The sequence below is a fragment of the Nicotiana tomentosiformis genome, chromosome 1 (assembly GCF_000390325.3).
Source record: "Nicotiana tomentosiformis chromosome 1, ASM39032v3, whole genome shotgun sequence".
In the NCBI taxonomy this organism is placed as follows: Eukaryota; Viridiplantae; Streptophyta; class Magnoliopsida; order Solanales; family Solanaceae; genus Nicotiana; species Nicotiana tomentosiformis.
The window spans coordinates 75,797,764-75,825,589 of NC_090812.1; the positions used below are offsets into that span (position 1 = coordinate 75,797,764).

Here is a 27,826-nt window from a genome sequence, read left to right on the forward strand (position 1 = left end):
GTGCTTTAGGTAAACAACTTAAAGATAGTAATCGGGTAGCAGGAGATGATAGTATGTGCCCGCTGAATAATATGAGTAACACCCCATCTTGAGAGAGTTACGAAGTATTATTTATGTTGCACGGGGTGATCCTCTAGGCTAAAACACTTAGGAGGACCTTTGTTTAAAAGTTAATCATTTTTATTTGCCCAATTTTTGTCTCTTCTCCTCGTTTAGACTAATTCATATAATTCGAGTTCGGCTGGGACCCACCGTTATGGACCTCAAGGAGTGCCTAATACCTTCTCCTCGAGGTAATTTGAGCCCTTATCCGATCTTTGGTGATGCAACTGGTTAATCCAGAGTTATTTGCAAATAGGTGCCCTAACGCACCTTAATTCGTTAGGTGGCGACTCTCTCTTTTAACACCCTTTCTTAAAAGAGTTGTCACGTGTCGAAGCCCGATTTGGCGAAAGAAAGGGGCGCGACAGCATGGCGACTCTGCTGAAGAAATTTTTAGGCTCTTACCATTGCGAACTTGGTCTATATGAATTAGTCTCTCTCGATAAGTGTGTATTTATTATTTTGCTAATACTTGAACATTCCTCTCCCATTCTCCCTTTTATTGCTACATGCACACCCTCTTCCCTATTTCCCCTTTATGTGAACTCATATGTAACTCTTCGCTTAATCTGGTTACAATATGCATCCCACTGGCTCCTACTTTTTAAATGTTGTTATATCATGACTTTCCCAATCCTTACCCCTTTATTGCTTCATTACAATTTTTTTAATTATACGAACTAACTTCTTCCCTGTTTTTCTTTCTTTTCTGTCTTTACATTTATTAAATACTGCATTTATCGCTTTTATCATGCAAAATACTTGACAACGTGTTGTTTTTGGAAAGGCTTATTTGCGGTAAAACTAGTCGATCAGCGGTGCAATCAACGGTTCCGTGCCTTTTCTTCTCAAGTTGTCCACTTGAGGGTACCGGTCTAGACTCTTCTAGAAACCCCCACTCTGATATTAACTATGCATGCATCATGCCTAAACCTAGTATGGGTTAGAACGCTATCCGCGTAATAACCCCCTAAGGCAAGCCTTGTCCAAAGCCCATTGGGGTTTTCATAATCCCAACGGGCATGATCATGATATGTGCATTATTTGGAGAAAATGTGCTGATATGCTAATCATTAATGCGTAAATAGTCGGATCCGGAGGGGGAAAGGGCTAACTTTATCTGTTTTGCAGAAATGAGGCACGAAGTCCCCAAGTTAGGCATGGTTCGAAGTATCCCACCTTTGTTGCTAGATTGGTGGGAAAATCTCTCGCCAAGCGACAAAAACCATGTAAAAAGAGTTCTCGGGAATTTACCTTCTTTGCTAGACATTCAGCCAAACAATGTACTGATTGAGTCCGCTGCTATGTTCTGGGATGAGAGGAGGGTTGTTTTCCGTTTCGGTGACATAGAAATGACTCCCTTTCTAGAGGAAATAGGAGGCTTTGCTGGGCTTCCCTGGGACATCCCTGGTCAGTTGGTACCGGAAAATAGCACTTCTCGAGGTTTTCTGAAAATGATGGATTTTAGAAGGAATGATGAGTTAGTCTGCCTGAAGAAGTCTTACATACCATTCGACTTCCTTTACGAGCATTATGGGCACAGCAAGTCTTACCGTCTTTATCATGATGAATTTGCTATCACCTCTCTAGGTTGGACTCATCGCCGGGTTTTTGTGTTCATTGTCTATTTTCTGGGGATGATGGTATTCCTAATACAAGGAGAAAGGATTCACACTCGCTTAGCTATGGTTACTAAGACCCTAATGGAAGGAATTGAGGGACAGGCTTACACTATTGTCCCAATGATCATAGTGGAGATCTACCGAGCCTTGGACCATTGCAAGAAAGGATATAGGCATTTTGAAGGTTGCAATCTGTTACTGCAAATATGGTTGTTGGAACATTTTCAAAGGGGACAATACCGTCAAGAATTTTCGCGGCGACCATGGAATGACCACATAGCTTTTCACCATCCGAAAAGAATGACTTTTATCCCGGATAGGTTTGCACAACCAGGAAACGTTGTGGGCTGGGTACACTTCTTTAGCAATTTGACTGACGACAAGGTCCATTGGATGTTCGAGTGGTTCCTACTAGCGAATTCATCATCAGGTCAAGAGATATTCCTCATCTAGTGCTAATCGGATTAAGGGGTATCTATCCTTATGCTCCTATCAAAGTCATGAGGCAAGCTGGGAGAAAATAGGTTATACCACGAGTTACCAAAATAGTTCATTACAAAGCAGGTTTCCAAGGGAATGTCATTCCATGCAAGTTCAAGGCACAGCACATGTGGCATCAAAAGATTATTGTGGAGAAAGATACCATCGAGCTAGACAGGTATCATGCCGGCCATGTGTATTTCTACCCATCATGGTTGGTTGATGACATAGCATGAGAGGTCAAGCCAGGGGTTGATTTGAGGAATAAGGTCATAGACGACGCTGCTGAAGCACAAGTCAAATACAGGAGGTTGCTCAAAAGGGTCTTTGAATCTGAGTCCAGGCATTTGGAACAACATAAAGTGGACATGGAAGCAATCAATGAATGGAGGGGAATTGCTACTAAATCAACAGAAAGGTTGGAGTATTTGGAGTAGGGTTTGATGGAACTTGAGGAAAAGATGAGGAAAAGGGTCTCAGATTGTCAGAACGCAAATGGCAATGAAGGAGGACATCTAGCAAGGGCGTATCTGCTATTGGACATGCGCGACCTGGGGAATCTGATTGACGGGGCTAAGAAATCCAAGCTTGGAGAAGGTCCCTCTGGGACCAAGTAGATTAGGGGTGATGTTTTCTAGATTCGTCTTAGAATTTGATTGTAGTAAGGAAAATGGCACTAGTGACTCTTTATAATTATTGTCGTTTTAGTAGATATTTGGTCTATTTATCATATTAATGAAATGATGCAATTATCGGTATTGAGTTTTCGCCAAAGCTATATGTCGCTAGGCCTACCTCGGGCACAATGAGGTCCCCAAATTAGGACGCAAATTATTTCATGACTTTGTGAAATATGTTTTAATATTGCAAACTCTCTTTTAATATTTCTTACTAACTTGGTTACCTTTTGCTTTTTTTTTTTTGATTATTCCCACTCCCAAAGGTAGCTTCGTGCATACTGACATCTTCTCAAGAACTAGACCGCTGCACCATCTCGGGCCCGTCGAGTTCCTGGGTAGCCTGGCAAATTAGCATGAATTACTTTTAAAAATAGTTTTGAGCATTTGAGACATTTTTCAGTATTCTGTTTTGAAATAATTGCTCGAGCCATCAAGACGCACTTGTTGACGTTTCTAAGATTTTTTTAATGCATTACTGCTTTTTGTATTTATTATTATTTTTATATTTTTCTTTTCAGCATTATTATTACCTATCCCGATAAACCTACGACTGTGACATATAATGAGACAATGCAACATGAGGATAGTGATTCAGTCAACCATTACTGACAACGCCGCCAATTTAAATAGCGATTTGATGAAAGCCATGTCTAAAATGTTCAAGATCAATCATAGGAACTCCACGACATACATACCGCAAATGAACGGAGTTGTAAAAGCCGCCAATAAGAATATCACGAAAATACTGAGGAAGATGGTAGAAAACCACAAGCAATGGCACGAGAGGTTACTATTTGCCTTATTAGGGTACCGGACCACAGTCTGCACGTCAACCAGGGTAACTCCTTACCTATTGGTCTACGGTACGGAAGCCGTCATTCCCGCCGAGGTAGAAATTCCCTCCCTCAGAATTATACAGGAAGCTGAACTCAGTGATGCAGAGTGGGTAAGAAGTCGCTATGAACAATTAGCTCTCATTGACGGGAAAAGAATGAATGTAGTGTGGCATGGTCAACTTTATCAGAAAAGAATATCCAGAGCTTTCAACAAAAGGGTCAAACCTAGACAGTTCGCACCGGGGCAGCTGGTGCTGAAATGAATCTTTCCACATCAGGATGAAGCCAAAGGAAAATTCCCACCCAACTGGCAAGGACCCTATATGGTTCACAGAGTACTAACAGGAGGAGCACTCATACTCGTAGAAATGGATGGAGAGATTTGGCCAAAGCCTATCAACTCAGATGCAGTCAAAAGATACTATATTTAAAGCTGTTTACATTTATGCAATTGATGTAACTGAACTACACTTGACCTGATTCCCGTTTAAGTGGAGATACGTAGGCAGCCCTGTGGGTTCGGTCACAATTCAATAAAATTCTCATTTTTCCCACAATCAGAAACTGGGGCAGAATTTTGAGGAGGACCCTCAAAATTCCGGTGCAAGCTTAGCCAACGGCACCGTGTGCGGAATATCCAGAAAATCGTCTGAATAACTGGGGCAGAATTTTGAGGAGGACCCTCAAAATTCTATGGCAAGAAGGTCGCAATGTCTCTGATAATGTCACAGTTACTGGTTCATCTAATTTATTAAATATTACTGTATTTTAAATAACTATGCACACATATTTTTCGGAAAACTTTATTTTTAGCAAGATGCTACCCATGGTAACTCGAGCAGGATTTCAATGCAGAGTAAAGCAAAGCAAGAAGGCGGAGGCACAAACCGACCTCCCCATAAAACTCACAATTTTCCTTTGGATACAGGAACAAGGAATAGCCGCGAGTACGTGCGCACCTTAGAATCACTATCTTCATAACAACAAAGCTACCGAACGCAAACATATCTCCATCTAAGAAATACTCTGCTATCACTTATTATCTATTCATTGCATGAGACTAAGCACTGTCTCCATTTGGCATGAGGCTAAGCTCTGCCTCCTTAATTGCACAAGGCTTAGCTCTGCCTTTCCTATTGCATGCGACTAAGCATAGTCTCCCATTTTGCATGAGGCTAAGCCCTGCCTCATCAATTGCACAAGGCTAAGCTCTGTCGTTCCTATTGCATGAGACTAAGCATTGTCTCTATTTTTCATGAGGCTAAGCTTTGCCTCCTTAATTGCACAAGGCTAAGCTATGCATTTTCTATTGCATTAGACTAAGCATTGTCTCCCATCTTGCATGAGGTTAAGCCCTATCTCCTTAATTGCATAAGGCTAAGCTCTGCCTTTCCTATTGCACGAGACTAAGCATTGTCTCCATTCTGCATGAGGCTAAGCCCTGCCTCCTCAATTGCATAAACCTAAGCTCTACCTTCCCAATGCATGAGACTAAGCATTGTCTCCAAGCTTGCATGAGATTAAGCATTTTCTCCCATCTTGCATGAGGCTAAGCCCTGCTTCCTTGATTGCATAAGGCTAAGCTCTGCCTTCCCAATGCACGAGACAAAGCATTGTCTCCAATCCTGCATGAGACTAAGCATTATCTCCAACCTTGCACAAGACTAAGCATTGTCTCCAATATTGCACAAGACTAAGCCTTGTCTCTCCTTGCATAACCACAAATGTTGTGTTGTCCAACACCTTGCATTATTCTCTTCTCTCGGGGCTAAGCTCTGCCCCCGGTTCTACACAAGACTAAGCTCTGTCTTATTTCATCTCAAGCATCATGTCTTTGCATCTCATGGGCTGAAGCATAGCCAAATTTTCCGAAGGCGTCATAGTCCGAAGGCATCATCCTCATAGCCGTAAGACACCATGCCATGGCCTGAGGATCTCTTAATATCGCACATCATTATTCAAAGGTATAATAGTTCGGAGGCACCATCTACATAGCCCGAGAACATCATTTCATTTCCTGCGAATCCTCTATCTCACAATTCATGGCCCGGGACATCACGGTCTAAGGACATCATCCTCACCGTCCAAAGACGATCTCCATAGTCCAGAGGGAATTTGCATCATGCTTAAATTTATGCAATAATCTATATGTATTTGTATGCATCGTATTTTGAGTTTATAGGTGATCGAAGAAATAACCGTTCTCGTAACTGGAGCAATCTTCGCTCCGGTTTCCATTCAACGTTCATGTCCAGCAATTATTTCAAACGTAACCTACCACCGTCTGTTACCCACTTCCATCTGATAACCATTCAAATATCCATAACCATTACCAGATACATTCGTTTACAATCCTGATATCGTCCTATCCAGAATATCTTGTCAGTTCTTACAATAACTCCATCAGTTTATTCCACCGTTGGAACCAGGACTACACATGGCCTGATTCCTTTAAAACCAGGGATATGTAGGCAGCTCGGAAACCCGGGTTCAACCTATATTTTTTGAAATCACCCCATTCGGTCAAAATCGGTCATCATTTCTTTACCCGACAACTCTTTCATCCTTCTCGGGTAAAGAGGGGCAACTTTTGATACCCGATTTTTCCCTCATATTTTCAAATATATATATCTATATATATATATATATATATATATATATATATATATATATATATATATATATATATATATATATATATATATATATATATATATAGTATGTAAGCATCATCATTTAGTTTATAAGCATATACAAGCATTTTTCATAATTTTATTTTTATAATTTTTAAAGGCTTTAAATCAATTTATTTCTGTATTTTATTATATAAATATCTAATAATTACCCTCCAAATTATTTTTATGACGATTTAATCATCTAAACTTATAATTTATACCAATATGAGGTTTTAAATATTTTCAGTGCATTTCTTATAATTACATTTGCATTTTTCAGGGCTAAATTGTACATTTTGCAATAATAGCACATATGCATGTATAATTATATTATTTATGCAGAAAATAACTTTTTATATTTTTATAATATTAAATAATTGTTTTTAATCATTTTCATGAATAAATGATATTTTTGTTATTTATTTATTATATTTTTATAAATTATCTATTTGTTAAAATTGGGTATTTAAAATCTAGCCCTAAATTCCTCTAATTTCAGACCTAACTACCCAAACATAGCCCAATTACCCCTATCCCAATACCAATTAACCCAACCCCATACCCGGTCGCGACCCGTTTAACCAACCGACCCAAAACCCTTTTAAATTGTTGTCGTTGATCTCTGAGATCAACGACCCACATTACACCCTCCCTTTTTAATTATAACCAAACTGCCTAAGCCTAAATCATTCCTCACCGCCCACTGCCCTTGAATCCTCTCACTTTCCCCCAATTTTCTCTCCTAATCCCACCGGACACGGGATTACATAGCTGTTTCTTGTCGTATTCTACTTCTCCCTGGTACTGGAACTTTATATATAATGCTTGCCTAAACATGGCAAGCGGATCTCATCAACTACGAACCAAATTTGGTTCAGTTCCTAGACCTTTTCCGTCTATGTTCATTCTTGTTCTTTTATGGTATGAATCTCTGTGTATTTCTGTGATTCCTACTCACCCTAAAATTAGGGTTTTAGATTCTTTTAAATCGAACCAAGTCTGGTTCGATTCTTTGATTTTAAAAGGTATTTCTGTCTATATTCATCTTATTCTATGCAGCATGTGATTTTTACCTTTTTTTTATTTTAGATTTCTATCGATTTGTGTACTTTACCTAAAATCAGGGTTTTTAAAATTTTCTCTTTTCCTTACTGATTTCGATTTCTTTCCTTTCTCGTGTTTGATTGATGATTTTCCTTGTTTGGATGTTAATTTCTACTACTATATAAACCCATCCCCATTCCCCTTTGAGAGAGACTTGAATCGTGAATGTTTACTAAAAAACTGAATTTATCGCTCTTTGTTCTTTAAATACTCTTGTTCTATATTCTGGTTCCTGGCCAGTTGAAAGCCAAGGCCAGAAATTCTGGGTTCTTGCTACCGTGGACTTTGTTCTTTCTTGGTTTTCGCTTAATTGGTGAGTTGCTGAACTTTTGTCTCTTCATTCCTATTTATCTGTCATTTGCATATGTTTTCGCTTTTGAAGATTGTAGTTTAATGTGTTTTCTGGGCTATTCTTGTATGCAATCTTGATTGCTTTACTTTAATTTTTGATCTCTCTAATCTTCACTTCATTTTGTTGGTAATCCGAAACATGGCCAAGCCTAATTCGAGTAATCAAGATTCTCTTAATTTCGTTTAGCCAATGTGTTACTACTTGACATCTCTTTGGTGTTTAATGCTGCTTAAGGTTGTCCATTCTGTTATTCGAATATGCTCCATATGCATAATTTGGACTTCCTTTAGATTAACTGGTCTATTAGGTCAGATTTGAATGCTTACACTTACTCTATGATATGAGTTTATCTTCCCTTTCTGTTCTGAATATCTATAATTGCAATCTTGCATAGGTAGTATATTTTAATTCTGTGTCAAGATCCTATTCTATCAATCATGACTAGTTCTCATTTAATATACCCCTTAGCATGTTTTGGCTCACTTGATACACCAGTATATTGTCATAATTTGTGCTTCCCTACTATGTCTAAATGTTGTTCTGCTACCTGATGTGAAGTTAACATGGCTATCTTGTGACACTAGCATCTGTACTTAACATAATTTGGACCTTTTCCCTGTTATGAGTCTATGTACTCCAATCCTATAAACTTGTTTGTTAATGTGTAACTACTTATGCACTAGGTGGTGAACTTGTTCTTCTAAATCTTGCTAAAGGTGTTCTTAAAACCTAAAGCCTGTTTGATTATTTGCTTTATGTACCCAACATGGCTATTTTTGTACCCTTCAGTTCTGTCCCTCAGCTATTGTCCACTCTCCCTCATTATCATTTATGTTATTCTGAACTCCTTATTCTTAGCCGGCCGAAAGCCAAGGCTATCAAGGCTCTTGCCACTGACCTCCCTAGTGTGAACATTGCTCAGGGTTCATTTGAGACCCTTGTGAACTCTGGCACACTAGAATTTGGTCCCTAATCTTTCCTCTGAACTGTCTCTGTTAACCTCCCTGGTGTGAGCACTGCCCTGGGTTCTTGAAGTCCTTGGGAACTCTGACACACTAGGGCCTTGGTTCTATATGCTCAACTCCCTGGTGAATCACTCAATTCCTGCCTGCCTTATGTCCATGAAGATGTAATTTTGGGCTGTTATGAACTATGAAAATGAAGGCCCGGCCTGGCCAGGTGTATCTTTGGGCCTGCTGTAGGCTCCCTATAGCTATTCTACTTTGTAATTTATTCTATTCATTTTGGGTCTGTAATAATTCTTGTAATGATATTTTGGGGTATTAGTAAAAGTGGGAAAGGGGTTTTATCTTACATTTGCATTAAACCGGGTAGAAATCCTACCTATAGGTTAGTTACTTAGCTAAAATGTGTTATTATGCTCAAACATGTTCAGTTGTCATGTGTTAGAGATCATGCCTATAGGTATTCTATTTTGCTCAAAATATGTTACTTTTCAGTTATTATAGAAATCCTACCTATAAGTATCCTATCTTGCTCAAATGTGTGTTAGAAATCTTGCATATAGTTTCTCTATTTGGTCCAAATATGTTCTACTTTTACTGGTTAGAAACCATACCTATAAGGTATTGAATGATTAATATCTCAATGTGCGCATAGGATTCTGTTTACATATGGCTTAATCTACAAATTAGATGCCATGCCTATAGGATCTAAAAAACCAGTTTTAATTATAGAAATAATGCCTATAGGGTCTAAATCAGTCTTGATTCTTGTCCTGCTCGTTTCTTTTAACCATTATTAGAATTCATGCCTATAGGACTCGATTAAGCAATTCTGAACATATTCTTGTGATTACTATTGTTAGTTACTGCGCGAATCACCTAGAAATCATGCCTATAGGTTTAATCTCTTATGATTATAATCAGTAGGCAACTATATAGGCTTCAGAAATTGTATTAAAAGAAAGGCTTTTACCTATGAAGCTGCCCGCTTATAAAATCCAGAATCACATAGAGATCCTTCCTATAGGGTTCTGCGACCTTAATTTATCAAAATCAGCAACTGTCAATGTTAGTTAGTTCGCATGCATTTGTTGCCTAAGTGCGGAGGCCAACTTGAGCCCTTGTTTGCCTATACATGAAAATCCTAAATATTTTGCTTGTCGCCTAGTATTTTCTCTTTTTAGTAACCTAATTTAATGTTTAGAACCACCCTGAAATAGAGGTCTAAATGCCTCATGGACCATAGGCATGGGACGGGTAGTGCACGCATAGAGTACGACTAGAATTGACTAGTGCACTTTAGGTAAACAACCTAAAGATAGTAATCGGGTAGCAAGAGATGATAGTCTGTGCCCGCTGAATAATATGAGTAACACCCCATCTTGAGGGAGTTACGAAGTATTATTTATGTTGCACGGGGTGATCCTTTAGGCTAAAACACTTAGCCCTCCCCCCCAACCTTTGTTTAAAAGTCAATCATTTTTATTTGCCCAATTTTTGTCTCTTCTCCTTTTTTAGACTAATTCATATAATTCGAGTTCGGGCGGGACCGACCGTTGTGGACCTCGAGGAGTGCCTAACAACTTCTCCTCGAGGTAATTTAAACCCTTACCCGATCTTTGGTGATACAACTAGTTAATCCAGAGTTATCTGCAAATAGATGCCCTAACACACCTTAATCCGTTAGGTGGCAACTCTCTCTCAAAGCCCGATTTCGCGAAAGAAAGGGGCGCGACACTCGGCTCTACCCCTTGGTCTTGGAAATACTCTGTGAGGAAGTTGGGGTAGGGATACAATCTTTCTTCTTTTTGGACTGCATTGGAAATGTTGTAGGAAATCAAGTTTCCTACATTAATAGGATAGCTTGCCATGATGGAAGCTACCAATACTGCCTGGGGGAGTGGAAAGACATTCTCATGCTGGCACGGGTCAAGACGGCTACATACGAATGTTTGCCACCCTTTTGCTTCAAAGTTAATGGTGGCTATGACAATTTGAGCTCCTGCAGTGAGCCATGCAGGTGTTGTCCCCGGAATAGCAAGTATCTCAGCTTGCCATGGGCGAACTGCATCACCCAAGGCTAGCTTTTCCAGGTATTGCACTGCCTCGACCTCCTCAAACTCTATATATTTGTTCAGTGCGTGGCCATCAAATTGGATTTTCAAGTTCCGGACCTTCGTCACCTTTGTACCCTTTTTGATGTGGGCAACATTGGCATAAAATTCCTTGACGAGGTATTCATTGGCATATTGCAACCGGCCGGTGAACCATTTCCATCCTTTTCTCTCCGTAAATTGCTTTAGGACATTCAGATTGTGCTGGCTTAGGTCTTTGGTTATGAATTGTCGCTCAAGAGTGAGCAACCTTTAGGGCCACCATCCCCAAAATTTTGCATACGCCTTCTCACTTACAAATCTATCAGCCCACACCTCCGGCTTCCTTGATCTAGCCAGGCCTCCCACAATTGTGTCACCCCCTTTCCCGTCATCCGGGACCTTATCATCATCATCTAAATTAATTGGGGTAGCTGTTGTGGCAGGTGTTGTAGCAGGTGGGGAAGATGGTTCAGATGCCTGACTACCTCCTTCTGAGCCATCAGAAAAACTAGAGGAGGAGGTAGGTTCATTGACTAAACGGAGTCTATCGGGGAATTGTTGTGATTGTGCCCCCGGTTGTGGTTGTACATAATCCCCCTCAGAAGTTTCCCGGGATGAGAGGTATTCACTGGTGTCTGAGGAGTCCGGAGTTGGTCTACTGAGAGTATTCTTTTTGCCCAAGACTTTCTAGTTTTCCTCTACCCCGGCCTCGGGAGGATTCTGCCCTCCCTTTGGAAGTATCACCTTGACCACGAGAACGCACCATTGTCTGCAACACACAGGTAGTGAAATTCAGTTAGAATTGGGGTTCAACATGTGTTATTAAATTACAATTGAAAAGAAACACACTGCTTCTCAGAACAGGGCAGTGCGGACCACACAAAAGTGAGTGCGGCTGCGGACTGCCCATCGCGGACCACACAAAAATGAGTGCGGCCGCATAATACCCATCATGGACCACATAAGATTGAGTGAGGTCGCGGAGATACCAGGTTCAGACTTCTGGTTCTCTGAAGTTACCTCAGCGTGGACCGCATACTTTTGTGCGGCCGTGAAAACCCATCGCGGACCGCACAAGATTGAGTGCGGCTGCATAATCGATTTGTTGGATCTCTGAAGTTTAATTGTGTGGACCGCACAAAATTGAGTGTGGTCGCAAAAACCAACTGCGGACCGCACAAAATTGAGTACGGCCGCACAAACTTAGCAATGACAAGTGCTTTTAACCTAGGGAATCGCAGACCACACAATTTTGTATGCAGACCGCACAAAAATGTGTACGGGTGCGAAATTCAAATCAAAGCGGCACTGGAGTACGATAAATACTAGGGTTTTCACTAATTAGGCATGATTTGTGAAAATTAAACAATAAAAGCTACTAACCCCAGCCTCCATTATTCATTTAAACACTACCCACATGCTTCTAAGCAAGAATCAAGCATCAGTTTGACATTTTTGGCATGAATCTAACCCTAGATAAAAAGAAAACTAAAACAAAGAGAAAAGAAAAGAAAAAGATGAAATTAATTTATTGAAATCAACATACCAGTAATAAAATGTAGTAGGAAATCAACACTTGATGAATATGGGATGAGATTGAAAATAAGAAATAGTGCATTGTGCTTTAGTCTAGCTTGAGAGGTCAAAGGGTGTAAAGTGTGAATAGTCTCAAAAAGTCCGATTTATACTCTGACCATGTTGGCCCACCGACTTACCTGAGTGTGACCGCACAATTTTGGTGTGATCCGCACTCTTTACCTTTCTAACTCAGCAGTTGATTCAGTGACGCGGTCCGCATAAAAATGGCTACGGCCGCACAATATGTGCGGTCCGCAAAATTTTGATCGCAGCCGCGAATCCTTAAGGGATTTTGTCAGGCCAAACTTCAGATAGTTGGCATTTTCCATCTTTCAGTTGTGCAACCGCACACAGAATTGTGCGGCTGCGAAGGGCTTGTGCGGTCCGTATAATTCTGGCGCGGTCCGCATAATTTCACCACTTGGCCAATTTTTGTCTTGTCAATTTTCTGCACTGCACACCCAATTCTTGCATACACTTCACAACCAGTTAGTCCAAAACAATGCCTAATCTAACAAGAAAATCAAAATAAAGAAAAACACATGGGTTGCCTCCCAAGAAGCGCCTGATTTAATGTCGCAACACGATGCATGTTACCATCATTCATTTGAAATGGAGCAATGCCACAACGTGGCCATCATCAACCTTACCAAGGTAGTGCGTCACCCGGTGCCCATTGACTCTAAAGATCTCACCATTCTTATTTTTCAAATCAAGAGCACCAAAAGGAGTCACATGTACCACTTCAAAAGGACCACTCCACTTTGATTTAAGCTTTCCCGGAAACATCCGTAACCGAGAGTTGAATAAAAGAACAAGGTCACCTTCTTTGAATTCTTTGTTCTTGATATACTTATCATGTAGGTACTTCATCTTGTCCTTATACAAGGACGAACTGGAGTAAGCATGGAACCGGAACTCATCAAGTTCATTCAATTGCTCCATCCGAAGATTGGCAGCTACATCCCACTCAAGGTTCAATTTCTTCAACGCCCGCATGGCCTTATGCTCTAATTCCACCGGAAGGTGACATGCTTTCCCAAACACCAACCGATACGGAGACATACCAATTGGAGTCTTGTAAGCTGTTCTATAGGCCCAAAGAGCATCGTCAAGTTTCCTTGACCAATCAGTCCGATTTGCATTGACAGTCTTGGATAGAATACTCTTGATCTCCCTGTTGGAGACTTCAACCTGTCCACTTGCCTGGGGGTGATAGGAGGTTGACACCTTGTGAGTGACACCATACTTGGAGAGTAAAGTGTCAAAGGCTTTGTTGCAAAAATATGAACCCCCATCATTAATGATAGCCCTTGGGGTGTCGAACCTTGTGAATATGTTTTTCTTCAAGAAAGCCACCACACTCCGTGCTTCATTGTTGGGCAAAGCTACAGCTTCAACCCATCTGGAAATGTAATCTACAGCAACAAGAATATAGGTGTTCCCACACGAGCTCACAAATGGACCCATAAAGTCGATGCCCCACACATCGAAAATATCAATCTCTAGGATGGTGGTGAGAGGCATCTCATTTTTCTTGGAGATCCCACCAACCCTTTGGCAATCATCACAATGCTTAATGAGCTCTCTAGCGTCTTTGTACAAGGTAGGCCAATAGAATCCATAGCTTAGGACCTTTGTAGCAGTTCTCGCCCCACCATGGTGACCACCATATGGCGAAGAGTGGCAAGCTTCAAGAATACCCAATTGTTCTTGTTCTGGTACACATATTCGGATAACACCATCAGTACAAATTTTGAAGAGATATGGCTCATCCCAATAGTAGTCCAGGCAGTCCCGTTTGAGCTTCTTCCTTTGGTTTGAGGAGAACTCACTCGTAACAATGCCACTCACAAGATAGTTGGCCACATCGGCAAACCATGGCATCCCAGTCATAGAAATGGAAAGGAGTTGTTCGTCAGGAAATGAATCATTGATCTCAAGGCCATCATGTGGCCTCCCCTCCTCCTCCAATCGGGACAAGTGGCCCGCCACTTGATACTCACTACCCTTTCGGTCTTGAATCTCTAGATCAAACTCTTGCAATAGAAGTACCCACCGCATCAACCTTGACTTAGAGTCTTTATTGCTTATCAAATAACAAAGTTCCGCATGGTCGGTGTGAACAATCACCTTTGTACCCATTAAGTACGGGCGGAACTTCTCCATAGCAAAGACAATGGTTAGGAGTTCTTTCTCGGTCACTGTATAGTTGACTTGGGTCTCGTTCATGGTCTTGCTAGCATAGTATACCGGATGAAAGATCTTATTAATTTGTTGCCCCAATACCGCACCAACTGCCACATCGCTTGCATCACACATGAGCTCAAATGGTAAGCTCCAATTTGGCGCGGTGATAATAGGAGTGGTAGTCAACTTATACTTGAGTAGTTCAAATTCTTTCATACAATCTTCATTGAAAAGGAAGTTGGCATCTTTCTCCAAGAGTTTGCACAAGGGGTTTACCACCTTAGAAAAGTTCTTGATGAATCGGCGGTAAAATCCCGCATGACCTAGAAAGCTTCTCACTCCCTTTATGGAAGTAGGGGGAGGTAATTTAGATATCACTTCAATTTTTGCTTTATCAACCTCAATACCATTTCTTGGAAATCATGTGACCGAGGACAATGCCCTCCTTGACCATAAAGTGACACTTCTCCTAATTCAGCACCAAGTTAGTTTCTTCACAACGTGCCAATACCTTATCCAAGTTATCCAAGCACTCTTCAAAAGAATCCCCCACGATAGAGAAATCATCCATAAAAACCTCGAGAAATTCCTCCACCATATCGGTGAAGATGGACATCATACACCGCTGAAACATTGCCGGTGCATTGCATAACCCGAATGGCATCCGCGAGAATGCGAATGTGCCATATGGACAAGTGAAGGTGGTCTTATCTTGGTCTTTAGGTGCAATAAGAATCTGGTTATATCTGAAATATCCATCCAAGAAGCAATAATAAGCACGTCCGGCTAACCTATCCAACATTTGATCAAGAAATGGAAGCGGAAAATGGTCTTTCCGCGTAACTTTATTGAGCTTTCTATAATCCATGCACACTTTCCACCCAGTGATAGTTCTTGTGGGGATCAATTCATTTTTGTCATTTGTGATCACAGTCATGCCCCCTTTCTTTAGGACACATTGCACCGGTGAGGTCCACGAACTATCGAAAATGGTGTAAACCACCCCGACATCCAACCACTTGATGATCTCTTTCTTTAGTACCTCTTGCATGGCCTCATTCAATCGTCTTTGATGTTCCATGGAGGGTTTGGCATCCTCCTCCAAAATGATTTTGTGCATGCAAAAGGCGGGGCTTATACCCCGAATATCCGCCAATGTCCAACCTATTGCTTTCTTCCTCCTTTGAAGCACCGCAAGGGTGGCATCTACCTGCACGTTAGTTAAGCACGAGGAAAGAATAACAGGTAAAGTGGAACAAGGGCCTAGAAACTCATACCTAAGGTGTGAAGGCAAAGGCTTTAACTCCAAGGTGGGAGGCTCCTCGATTGAGGGCTTTGTTGGTGGAGTCTTCCAGTTTTTGAGATCCAAGGAAGGTTTTCGGGGCTTATAAGTATATGATCCCATTCCTTGCAAAGCATTGACACATTCTACAAAGCCTTCCTTCTCATCCTCATCATGATTCAACAACACAGTTTCTAAGGTATCTTCCATATTTATCACAGCGCTTGTGTCATCAACAATTACTTCGGTCACAAGATCCACGAACGAACACACTTCGTTGCTATTTGGCTGCCTCATTGATTTACAAACATGGAACACCCCTTTTTCATCGCCCACCCTGAAGGTGAACTCTCCATCTTCCACATAAACTAAGGTCTTCCCTGTAGCAAGGAAAGGTCTCCCCATAATGATTGGCACCTTGTAGTCAACCTCACAGTCAAGTATCACAAAATCTGCGAGAAAGATGAACTTGTCGACCCTAACTAACACATCATCGATTATCCCCAATGGCCTTTTCATTGTCCGATCTGCCATTCGAAACCTCATGGATGTGGGTCTTGGTTTCCCAATCCCCAATATTTTAAACACAGAATAGGGCATCAAGTTAATGCTTGCCCCCAAATCACATATAGTTTTGGCGAAATCGGCACTCCCAATAGTGCACAGGATTGTGAAAACATCGGGGTCTTCCAACTTTGGAGCCATGGAGTGCACCATATCACTCACTTGATGTGTCATTTTGATCGTTTCACAGTTCATTGATCTCTTCTTTGTTACCAAATCCTTCATGAACTTGGCATATCCCGACATTTATTCTAAGGCTTTAACCAATGACACATTTATAGATAAACTTTTCATCATATCAATGAATTTCTTGAAGTGATTCTCATTATTTTGCTTTGCAAGTCTTTGAGGGTATGGAGTAGGAGGCTTTGTCATTGCTACCTTAGCCTTTGGCACTACCGGTTCCATCATGTCAGTTACGTGCTCCCTAGACGGGTTTACTTCTTCTTGCGTCTCCTCCACATTTTCATCAATATCAATCATTGATTCTTCATTAGCTTGAACATCATTGCTTGGCTCATCATCATCTTGCTCCAACACATCATCACCCACATGTCTTCTTTGGTTTGAGGTACTAGCAACTTCACCCTTCCCACTTCTTGTTGTCACAGCCATTGCATGCCCCGTATTCCCACCTTTCGGGTTCACCACCATATCACTAGGTAGTTTCCCCTTTGGGCGAGTATTTAAAGCTTGAGAAATTTGGCCAAGTTGAACCTCCAAGTTGCGGATAGAAATGTTGTGGGAGGCTAATTGGGCATCGGAGTCGGCGTTTTTCTCCATCATTTGCTTAAACATGTTTTCAATCCGTCCCATTTCACTATTGGAAGAACTAGGACCTTGCAACGGATATAGAGGCGGGTTGTTTGGTTGTTGATACATCGGGGGCCTCTGAAAGACCGACCCCCGATTTCCTTGATTGCTATTGTTCCAACCCCCTTGATTATTGTTGTTCCCCCAATTGCTTTGATTTTTGCCACCCCAATTACCTTGATAATTTCCTCCCCAATTGCCTTGATTACCTTGATTACCCTAATTGCTTTGATTATTGTTGTTGCCACCACTCCAATTTCCTTGGTTTCCTTGTGATCTCCATTGTTGTTAATTTGGAGCATTGCTTCTTTGACCTTGATAATTGTTGACATATTGAACCTCTTCATCTTGATCATCATATGAAACATCTTGATTATACCCACTATTACTTTGCTCAAATTGTTCCTGATGGTTTTGTCCTTGTTGACCTCGTTGTCGTCTCTTGTTTACCATCATGTTCACCCCTTCCATATCATTCACCTCTTTTGACCCTTGAACTTGTTGAAGCTAAGTCTTGGCCAATTGGTTCATGGTGGTTGTCAACTCCGCAATAGCTTGCCTATGATCATGTAGCTCCTTGTGTAGGTGAATAACATTTGGGTCACCCTGAGGAACATTGGCTCTACTTTGCCACGCTGAAGAGGTGTCTGCCATCTCATCCAAGATTTCACAACCTTCAGCATAAGGCGTGTTCATGAAGTTACCCCCAGTGAGTTGATTTACCACACACTGATTTATTGTGTTGATCCCTCTGTAGAAGGTCTGTTGGATCATGGCCTCGGTCATATCATTGTTCGGACATTTTTGACCATGGTGCGATATCTTTCCCAAATCTCGTGCAATGGCTCATTGGGATCTTGTTTGAAAGCGAAAATTTCATCCCTTAGTATAGCCATGTGCCCCGGAGAGAAGAATTTGGCAATGAACTTCTCGGCCAACTCATCCCAAGTGTGGATGGAATGATTGGGCAATCTCTCTAACCAGTCCAAAGCCTTTCCCTGTAGAGAAAAGGGAAACAACCTTAACCGCAGTGCATCCTCAGTGACATTTTTTTTCTTGCTCCCCCAACAAGTATCGACGAAACATTTGAGATTCTTGTAGGCATTTTGGTGTGGAGCTCCGGTAAAGAAACCCCGCTGCTCAAGCAGTGTAAGCATCATGTTGGTAATTTGGAAGTTGCCCACCTTAATCCGGGGCGGGACTATTGCACTTGCATAGCCCTCATTCGGCAACACCCGGTGCGCTTCTCTTGGTGGAGGTGGGGGAGGGTTTAGGACATTATCTTGAGGCGGTCGGCCTTGCCTGTCTACTTGAGGCTCGGGATGAACCTCATCCACTAGATCATCATCTACCTCCTCCCCCAATGGTAAATTTTCGAGGAGCTCGTTGTTAAGGGCCATTTTGTACCTAAAAGCAATTCACAAACAAAATTAGTGACTTGGAAGGAAAGAAAGACAAAACACACAAATACCTAGATATATAGATAAATCCGTTTAACTCCCCGGCAACGGCGCCAAAAATTGATCGGGTCCAAGCCTACACTATTATTGAGTAGCGAGGGTGGTCGATGCAATTTTAACCCAACTAGGTCGGGATAAAATCCATAGGGAGTTAATGTTTGGAATTAGGTTTATATCTAAGCTAGATGCGAGTTTGGGTTTGATTTCTACTTCTAACTTTACTCTAAAGATTGCAATAATTGAAACTAAGGACAATATTTTTATTGTTGTTTTTCAAATGTTTAAAGAGACTAGGGTAGTGACTTCTACCTAGGTGGATATCTAATGGGTAGCAAAATCTAGGGCAAGTTTGATTAGTTGGGATTGTAATATAGCTATCACACCCGGGTACTCACTCTATACCTCTCGGTAGTTTGAGTGATTTTGCCCAATTTGGCTTTCTCAAGTCCAAATGGGTATTCATGCAAATCAAGTGATATTAGCTCAAGTTGGGTATTACTATCTCTAGATTTAACCCTTTAATTGGGGCTATTATTTTCTTGAGTTCACCCCAATTCCTTGTTAGCCTAGTTTTCCCAGACTTAGTCCCTTTTTCTCAAGTAGAGACTAAGTCATAAAGGCATGATTCAATATTTGCAACCATTAATTTTTGAGTTCTAGCAAGAACTAGGCTAAATATCACTAACCCATTCACATTCAAGCCCTAAAATCAAATACCCATTAAATACCCACACTAGGGTTGGGTCACAACCCTAGCTATAGGTTTAGCTACTCATGGAAATAACACATTTTAAAGATGAAATGAAGATAAAATCCATAATATTAATTTATGGAATAAAAATCTAATATTAAGAAGTGAATCTAGTACAAAATTTTCGAAAACGGAAAAGTCAGCTGTCTCAGGTGCTCATACAAAACATAACATAACCTAAAAATGACAAAAAGTTCTATTTATACTAAGCTGAAAATATCTGACAAAAATGCCCCTACGGAGGTTGTGCGGCCGCGTAATTCTGAGTGCGGCCGCACTCTTGCTTTCGCGGCCATATAATTCTGATGTGGTCCGCGTTCTTCTCTTTTGGATTTGGGTTGAGCTGAACTTTCGCGGACCGCATAATTCTAAGTGCGGCCACGCTCCAGATTATGTGGCCGCATAAAACTGATGTGGTCTGCACTTGCTTGAGTTTAGCTTGAAATCAACTCTCTGATTCTTCATCTTGCGGATCGCATAATTTTGATCGCGGCTGCACAAGGGACTTTCGCGGCCGCACAATTCTGGTGCGGTCCGTACTTCTCTCTTTTGCTCAAGTTGTCAGCTCTCTGAATCTCAGTCATCGCGGTCTGCATAATTTTAATTGCGGCTGCATAGGGACTTTCGCGGCCGCACATATCTGGTGCGGTTTGCGCTCATCATTTATCCCAAAATCACACTCTCTGAATCTCTCTCTTGCGGACCGCATAATTATGATCGCGGCCGCATCATGGCTTTCGCGGCCTCACAATATTTGTGCGGTCCGCACTTCAGACCTCTTTGCCCAGTCTTGGTTTTTGTTCAACTTTTGACTCCTTTGTGAGTGGATTTTGATTTCTTTGGCTCATTTTGAACAATCCCTGCAAGCAAACATATTTCATAAGTTTTTGGGAATACATTCAAGCATTTTTGGCCTAAAACACAAGTAAAAGAGAGCAAATAATAGGTTAAAATCCCTACTTATCAAGTGGTCCTTTTGAAATTGTGGGTGTGACACCTTTTGCCTTTTGGTGTATTGGACTTGAAGAACAAAAACAATGAGGTATTCTGAGTCAATGGTCACCGGTGAAGCACTATCTGGAAAAAGTCGGAGATGGCCACATCGTGGCGGTGATTTATTTCAACTAATGGTATTCTGCATTGTGCCACGACGTTAAATCAAGCGCTTCTTGGGACCCGAGCTTTCCTTAACACTCATGTGAAACAAATGGCTAAAAACGTAAGTTTGGGGGAGAGACGAGGAAATTGAAAAAGGGTATCAAGGCACAACAAGAGAAAAAGAAATGATGAGAAGAAAAGGCAAAAATAAAAGAAAAGAACAAAAAGAAAGATGCAACAAAATGAATAAGTAGAAGAGTTGAAGGGAATCAAAGAAAGGCAATGATCCCAAACATGGAGAAATATAAATGTAATGATAAAGAAAGAGTGATGTTAAGTCTCTCTAGTCCCCCAAGGAAAAGAAAGTGCCTCAAGGAATTGGCAAAGTGTGAGCCGAAAAATGAATGATGGAGTGCTTAAAGAAGGTGTAACCATTCAGCCATAATGTATCCAACCCTAATCCAAAAGCCTTCATCATATCCTGAACAGTCCTATTTGATCTCGAGCATAGTGAGCTTACATTAGTGGCGATCTACATGAGGAGTAAGCCTATGGTACTTGAAGTCGTACTTGCGACATTCTCTTGAGAGAGATGAGTGGAGCTTTCATAAATCTTTGGATTGAGTGCTAAAATTCGTAAGTGAGCTAGGGAAACAGAGAGTAGAGGAGGAGGAGTTTGGGATCCTCAATGACCTATATGAGAGAGCGAGCATCCTTGATGAGTAAAGTCAACTCTTGATGCTCAAATGTCACTTTACAACTATATGTGTATAAATGTTTAATTTGTCACTTTGTTGATAATACATAAGTAGTGTGGGTAATTGTTGGTCCCAACTGATGTATGGATGGCTCACCTTCGACTCGCTGAAATGATCATTAACTTGTGGAGGTGGGAACTAATTTATTTGCTTGAGGACAAGCAAAGACTTAAGTTTGGGGAAGTTGAAAAGTGAGGATTTTGACTGCTTACGAACACCTTTTAGCTTTTGTTTTAGTCTAAAAGTATTGAATTGTGTGCCTGAAACTAATGAAATGTGCAAAATTACAGGAATCATAGAAGTTGGACTCCCGAGATAAAATCCAACTAAAAAAGGAGTAATCTAAATATAAGGCAATAAAGGACACATAAGTATGCAATGTGCGGTCCGCAGATTTCAAACAAGGAAGAAAAACCTAGCAGACATGTGTGCAAATTGCTGACCGCACATGAATTGTGCGTCCGCAAGAGCTGGGATAGGATCCAAGAGTAAAGAGTGTGCAAATTTCCATGTCCCGAGCCTCTGAGAATTGCAGACCGCACAAGAATTGTGCGGCCGCAGAAGAAGTGTCTTGTGACCGCAGACATAATTGTGCGGACCGCAGAAGATTGCCTCGCGGCCGCAGTTCAGAAATGTGCAGCCGCAAAACTCAAATTCCTCCCAAGATGAAGAAATATGCGGATCGCACATGGAATTGTGCGGCCACAGAACCTTCTGAGGGGCATTTTTGTCCGAGATTTTTAGACTTGTATAAATAGAAGAGTTTCAAGAAATTAGGACAAGTTTTGACATCAGCAATAACTGTAGCCGTTTTTCTTTGCTTTTTTTGGAAGTTTACTATATTTTGGTGTAATTTACAATAGATTATATTATTTTAAGCTTACATTATGAGTTTAGTTAGTCTTTCTTTTTCTTTTTCTTCAAACCCAAGCATGAGTAGTTAGATTTTTACTAGGGTTGTGACCCAACCCTAGTATGTAAACCTTATGGGTATCTAATTTAGTGCTTGTTTATGATTGGGTCTTTATTATTTAGCCTAGTTCATGCTTTAATTTGTGGAATTAATGGTTGCAAACATTAGTTCATGCCTATTTGACTTAGTCTCTACTTGAGAAAGAGAGACTTAGTCTAGGAAAACTTGGCTAATAAGGAATTGGGTCAATCGAGAGATTGATTAACCTAATTAAAGGGTTCAACCTAGAGATAGTAATAACCCGACTTGAGCTTTTATCAACTATTTTGTGGGATACCCATTTGGTCTTGAGAAAGCCAAATTGGGCAAAACCACTCTCTGACCGAGAGGTATTGAGTGGGTAATTGAGAGTTGATAGCTATAATACACCCCGATCAATAAAACAAGTGTTAAGGTCTTTATCCCATTAGGCAAACACCTAGGCAATGGTCACAACCCTAGGCTTTTTACCAATTTGAAAAACCTAAAAAACAACTATTCCTAGTCTTCTTTTTTTATTCTGCAAACTTTAGTGTAAAATTAGAAATAGAAACAAAACCTTTTTATGGAAGTGCAAATCAAGATAATTCAATCTCGCGCATTAGAATATATACTCCTAACTCCTATCATAGCTCCCTGTGGATTCGACCCCGACTCTTAGTTAGGTTTTATTATTGCAAACGACCGTTTCATACCTTTTTAGAGGTGTGCATTTGGACGCGATCACCACTCATAGTTGAACCTCTACCTATGCCAGCTGTGCCTGTGCGGTCTCCTTCTCTAAAGCTAGTCGGTCCACTTTGCCCTTCCAAACATCGGCCATGGCTTGGACCTTATTCATTTCAACTCGGAGTTGGTCGATCCGGTCAATCTTCTGCTGAACCTGCGAGGTTTGGTCGTTAGTTGCCATGGCTAAGTCTTCATTGCTAACTTCAAAAACCTTTACCTTTTATAACAAGTCGGCATGCTCTTTCCAAGCCGCATCCAGCTCGACCTAGAGATTCTTGACGACCCCTTCGTGTTGCTCGCTGAGAAACTTATACATGTCTCTTTTCTCGGAAAGCTCCTTGACCTCAGTCTCGAGCTGGTTAACCTCGGTCTGGTACCAAAGAAAGCTTTCATGATGGAGTACCGAGGCATGCAAAAGAGTGAGAGAAAGAAGACATGAGAAATATCAAAGACTAAGTCAAAGGTCGAAAAAGCATAATGATGCCTTACCTGATTCAATACATGATGAGCCTCATTGAACATGCACGGTACGCCCACCTCGTTCATTTTTGCATGGTCTTCTTCGGTCACCAGGCATCGAAAGTGTCTCGCTACTCCCACGGGAACAAAAAGAACCTGGGCATCCTCCGGGACAATGATGATTATCGACCTCTTACGGTCGGGGTCCGCACTCGGGGCGGGGAACTGGTTGACTAACTTTGGGCTCGAGTTTAGCCCTCTAACCTCTGAAGATGGATCTTTTCTCGGCACTTCTAGGTCGCCCATCAAGGAAAAGTCTTCCAAGACAGACGAGTCCACATCGTCAAAAAAGGAACGAAGGGGATCGTCCATGCCATGAGCCCCTTCGTTAGATTTCTCCTTCCTTGCTTTGGCTTCTTCGAGCATTGACTCGGTATAAGAGGGCGTCCTGAAGATCTCAATTGTAATGGGCGCTTCCTTCGATGCAGAACCAGCATCCTGGGAAGTTTCACCCTGGGGATCCACATCAGCTTTCTGAGTTGGGGGTCGGTCTCGTGAGTCTCCCCCTCGGATGCCTCTCAATCCCCGGGATAGGTGGTCGTCCCGTGAGTTACGAAGACAAATTCCTCCTCTGGCTCGTCCCTAAGCCAAATGAGGGAGTCGGAGGCAGGCACACAGGAGCTGGAGCCCCTCCTGGGCTTGCGAAGCACCCGCTTCTTCAGTTTCTTTGCCTCGGAGCTCGGGGAGCCCGAGAGCTTTCTATTTCTTTTCTTCTTTCTCTCCATGGCGGCAACAGAGGGATCAATGGGTGGGGGCACATCTTCCTCCCCTTCTGAAGGCCTAAGTTTGGTGGTCTTAGGAAAACCTACAAACGAAGACATAATGTTGGCTATTCGGGAAGAGACCTTACCATGAGAACGGGCTTCCCATCGGCCCTTTGAGAGTCTGCGCCACGTGCACTCGAAGTAGGACATCTGAGTACAGATGCCCTCGGTCCATTCCTTTATTTGGGGGACCGCATTCGGAACCCGGTCAACAGCTGCACACCCACAAACATATATGAGAAGATCGAAATAAAAGAAGAAGAAATTTTGATGAAGGAGTTGCACTTACGAGACGTATTCCATTCCTCAGGGAATAACATGTATTTTCGGGGGATCAAATCCTCGGTCTTCACTCGGGTCCCTGCTATCCACGATCTCGGTCTTCGTCGATACTGGAGAAGGGGGCCTTGCTGGCCCGGCGTGTAAGCTTGATCAGTCCCCCTCGGAACATCGGGGGATTGTATAATCAGAGAAGGTGGTCGACCGTGAACTGACGAGATTCAGTCTTATTCACGAAGTAACAAAGGAGGGTCACGATCCTCCACATTGATGGATGGATTTGCCCGAGGCACACTTCGTACCTCTTGCAACATTCCAGGATGATCGGGTCCACCGGGACCAATGTGAAGGGATAAGTGTAAACACTTAAGTACCCCTTCACATGGGTAGTAACGGAGTCCTCGGGCTCGGGGACTACCATATCCTTGCCTTACCAACCGCAGTCCTTACGAACTATGGGAGGAACGTCCTCGGTCACCGAACATATATATCTCGAGACCCTTCGCCTCAGTCCTGCTTGCGAGGAGGCTTCCTTCTCGAACTTGAAGTCGTCTGCAATTGAGCATCCCCCGGGGATAAACGCCAACATGGGAGGCTCAACGGTCGGTTCGTTAGCAGCCGTAACAGGGGGAACCGTTTCGAGGATAACCACCTCAGGGTTAATCGCTTCAGGACCAACGACCGGTTGAGAAGACGAAGAGGAAAATTGTTGAGGAACGGTTTTCGATATTTTTGCCATTGTCATCTGGGGGAGTGTTTGAAAATTTGGGAAATGAACACGAAGTTTTGGAGAAACGGGTTTTGAAGATGAAGAACAGGGTATGAAGATTTGAAGAAATTTTGGGTAGAAATCTGGAGATTGCTACGAAGATTGAAGAACATGGATGAAGATTTGAAGATTTGAAGAAGGTTTTGATGATGGTTGATGGCTCGAAGATTGCGGTTTGATCGGAAAGTAGAAAAAGGACAAAGGAATGAGGCTTTTATAGGGAAATAGCCGACGCTCCGCATTCAGAGGCAACCTGCCGGTGAGCGACACGTGTTCGAAGTCAGAATGACGTGATTGATGGGACGTTTCGGTTCCCCGTCGTAAGTTACGAAGGAAGGTACCGGAGTCATCTATCGTTTCACATCGTTTCGGCTAGCCTACTTTCTGAAAAACGAGTGGAATATCTGTATACGGGTAAAACTGAGCCCGTCGCATGACTCGACTTCCCGGTGAGCCAAGCGGAGTGGGAAGATGACCGTAACGTATCAGAGTCAGAACAAAGAACCCCTCGTATCAGAGATCGGGCAAACACCTCCCCTGTCCGATTTAAGGGTTGAGACTTCGGAGAGCATCACCGAGCAGCTGCACACGACTAACAAAGAGTCGTGATATCCGTACCCAACCAGATATCACGGCGCGAATCTCGGCTCGTATCAGTGAACGGCGTAATAGAAGATTTTTACCTTTTTTAGAATTGTACTTAGGGTAAAACTCTCCTACTATATAAAGGGGAAAAATTATTATTCATAGAGACATTGTAACACGCATATCAAGGCAATATACTCTTATTTTCTCTGTTATTCAAAGTTTTTACTTTTGTTCATCAGTTCTTCATTATTGTGAGCCCGGGATCAAAGGCAGGCATTTCACTAAGCTGTTACTGAGTCCGGAATTATTCCCCTTAATTGGTTTGATAACTTATTACATACTTTATCTGTTTAATCTAACGCTATTTATCATTTGTATTGAATTAATCCGCATATCCTTAAAATCAAGTATAAATTTAATAAATATTTTTAGGGAAAACAATCAAATATATCAAATCAGTCGAAACTAGTTCGTGCAAAATCTTTAGCAATACTATTTATTTATTTATTTATTTATTATTTAGCTCTACTTTAATTATATCTTTGCAATTTTCAATGTAGAAAAAGAAATGGAAACATGTCAGAGTAGTTCTTGTCATATATATATATATATATATATATATATATATATATATATATATATATATATATATATATATATGACAAGATAAACAAGATGCATGTGGCAATAAATAATTGCTTTTCCCAGTTGTGTCATTTTAGTAGGTAATTTTCGAAATACATACTGTTATAGCTAGAACAAATCGGTAAAATTTAGTGTAACTTAAAAATAATGCTCAAAGATAGAAATAGTGACAAGTAATATAACCAAGAAAAGAGTACTACTTAGGCGTCGTGGTTGAGGTGATAACATTGGCTGCAAATAATTGGAGGAATGGGTTGTGAAAAGAATCCAAAGGAGTGAAAAAGCTTGTTTTTGAAGGCAAATTTGTCTTCTAACACCGTAAAAGCCTGTCACTACATATATTTAATTCTTTGACCAGGCCCCGTTGACGAATCTAGACCCCTATTCGATCCTCTTTTATTATCTAACAACTACATTCATGTATTGTTTCAAAATCTTTGTCCTACGCCTGAGACAAGCTACTCCAATTTAATTTAAACTATCCGTATAATTTCTAGATTTTGTTTATCGTGTTTGACATAGAGAATAACAAAGAAAGAATTGCCATAAATTTTTCTTGGACTTTTACTATTTGTCAAACAGCAGTAAGGGAAATTGGAAAAACAACATATATAGTGAAACACAGATCGAATTTTCGTTCAGCCAATTTCTTGTGAGAATGATTCCTCGAATAAACAATTTTCTTGTTTCACCTTTGAAGAATGACTCTTATAACCAATTCAATTGTGACCTTATAAATTTACTGTGTTGGGAGTGTGTGAACAAAGTCATATATGGAAAGTAGAAAAGAAAAATAAGCTACTTATAAGGAGTTGAATACTCTTAATAGTGTGAGGCCTTTTGGGAAAAACCGTGCGGGCTTGACTAAAGCGAATAATATCACATTATATTAAGAGTATCTACAAACCGCACCAACCCGATAATCTGAGTCAAACCGAGAAAAAGGACTTAACTATGGTTTAGTTTGATTTGGTTTGGTGTTGGAAAACAAAACCCGACCATATTTGGTTTGGTTTAGTTTTAACTGAAAAAAGTTAAACCAAAATTAAACCAACCCGACATTATATGTATAATAATTTTAAATATATTTAGTATATAAAAATATTTATTGTAGTGTAGCTTATAAATATTTCTTAAGTTTTTTTTTATAGTTTTATCTTTTAACGTATTATTTC

The 27,826-nt window shown here is 41.2% G+C and overlaps 1 protein-coding gene across 1 annotated transcript; it reads right to left on the bottom strand.

Annotated features, from left to right (window-relative positions):
* Nucleotides 1-10,560: 10,560 nt before the first annotated feature.
* Nucleotides 10,561-16,772, bottom strand: LOC138906967 (uncharacterized). Its single transcript, XM_070196708.1, has 6 exons — nucleotides 15,985-16,772; nucleotides 15,192-15,426; nucleotides 13,818-14,650; nucleotides 11,228-11,420; nucleotides 10,763-11,134; nucleotides 10,561-10,629 (listed from the first exon to the last, which is right to left on the bottom strand). The coding sequence occupies exons 1-6, from the start codon at nucleotides 16,770-16,772 to the stop codon at nucleotides 10,561-10,563; spliced, it is 2,490 nt and encodes an 829-aa protein (XP_070052809.1).
* Between the last annotated feature and the right edge of the window lie 11,054 nt (nucleotides 16,773-27,826).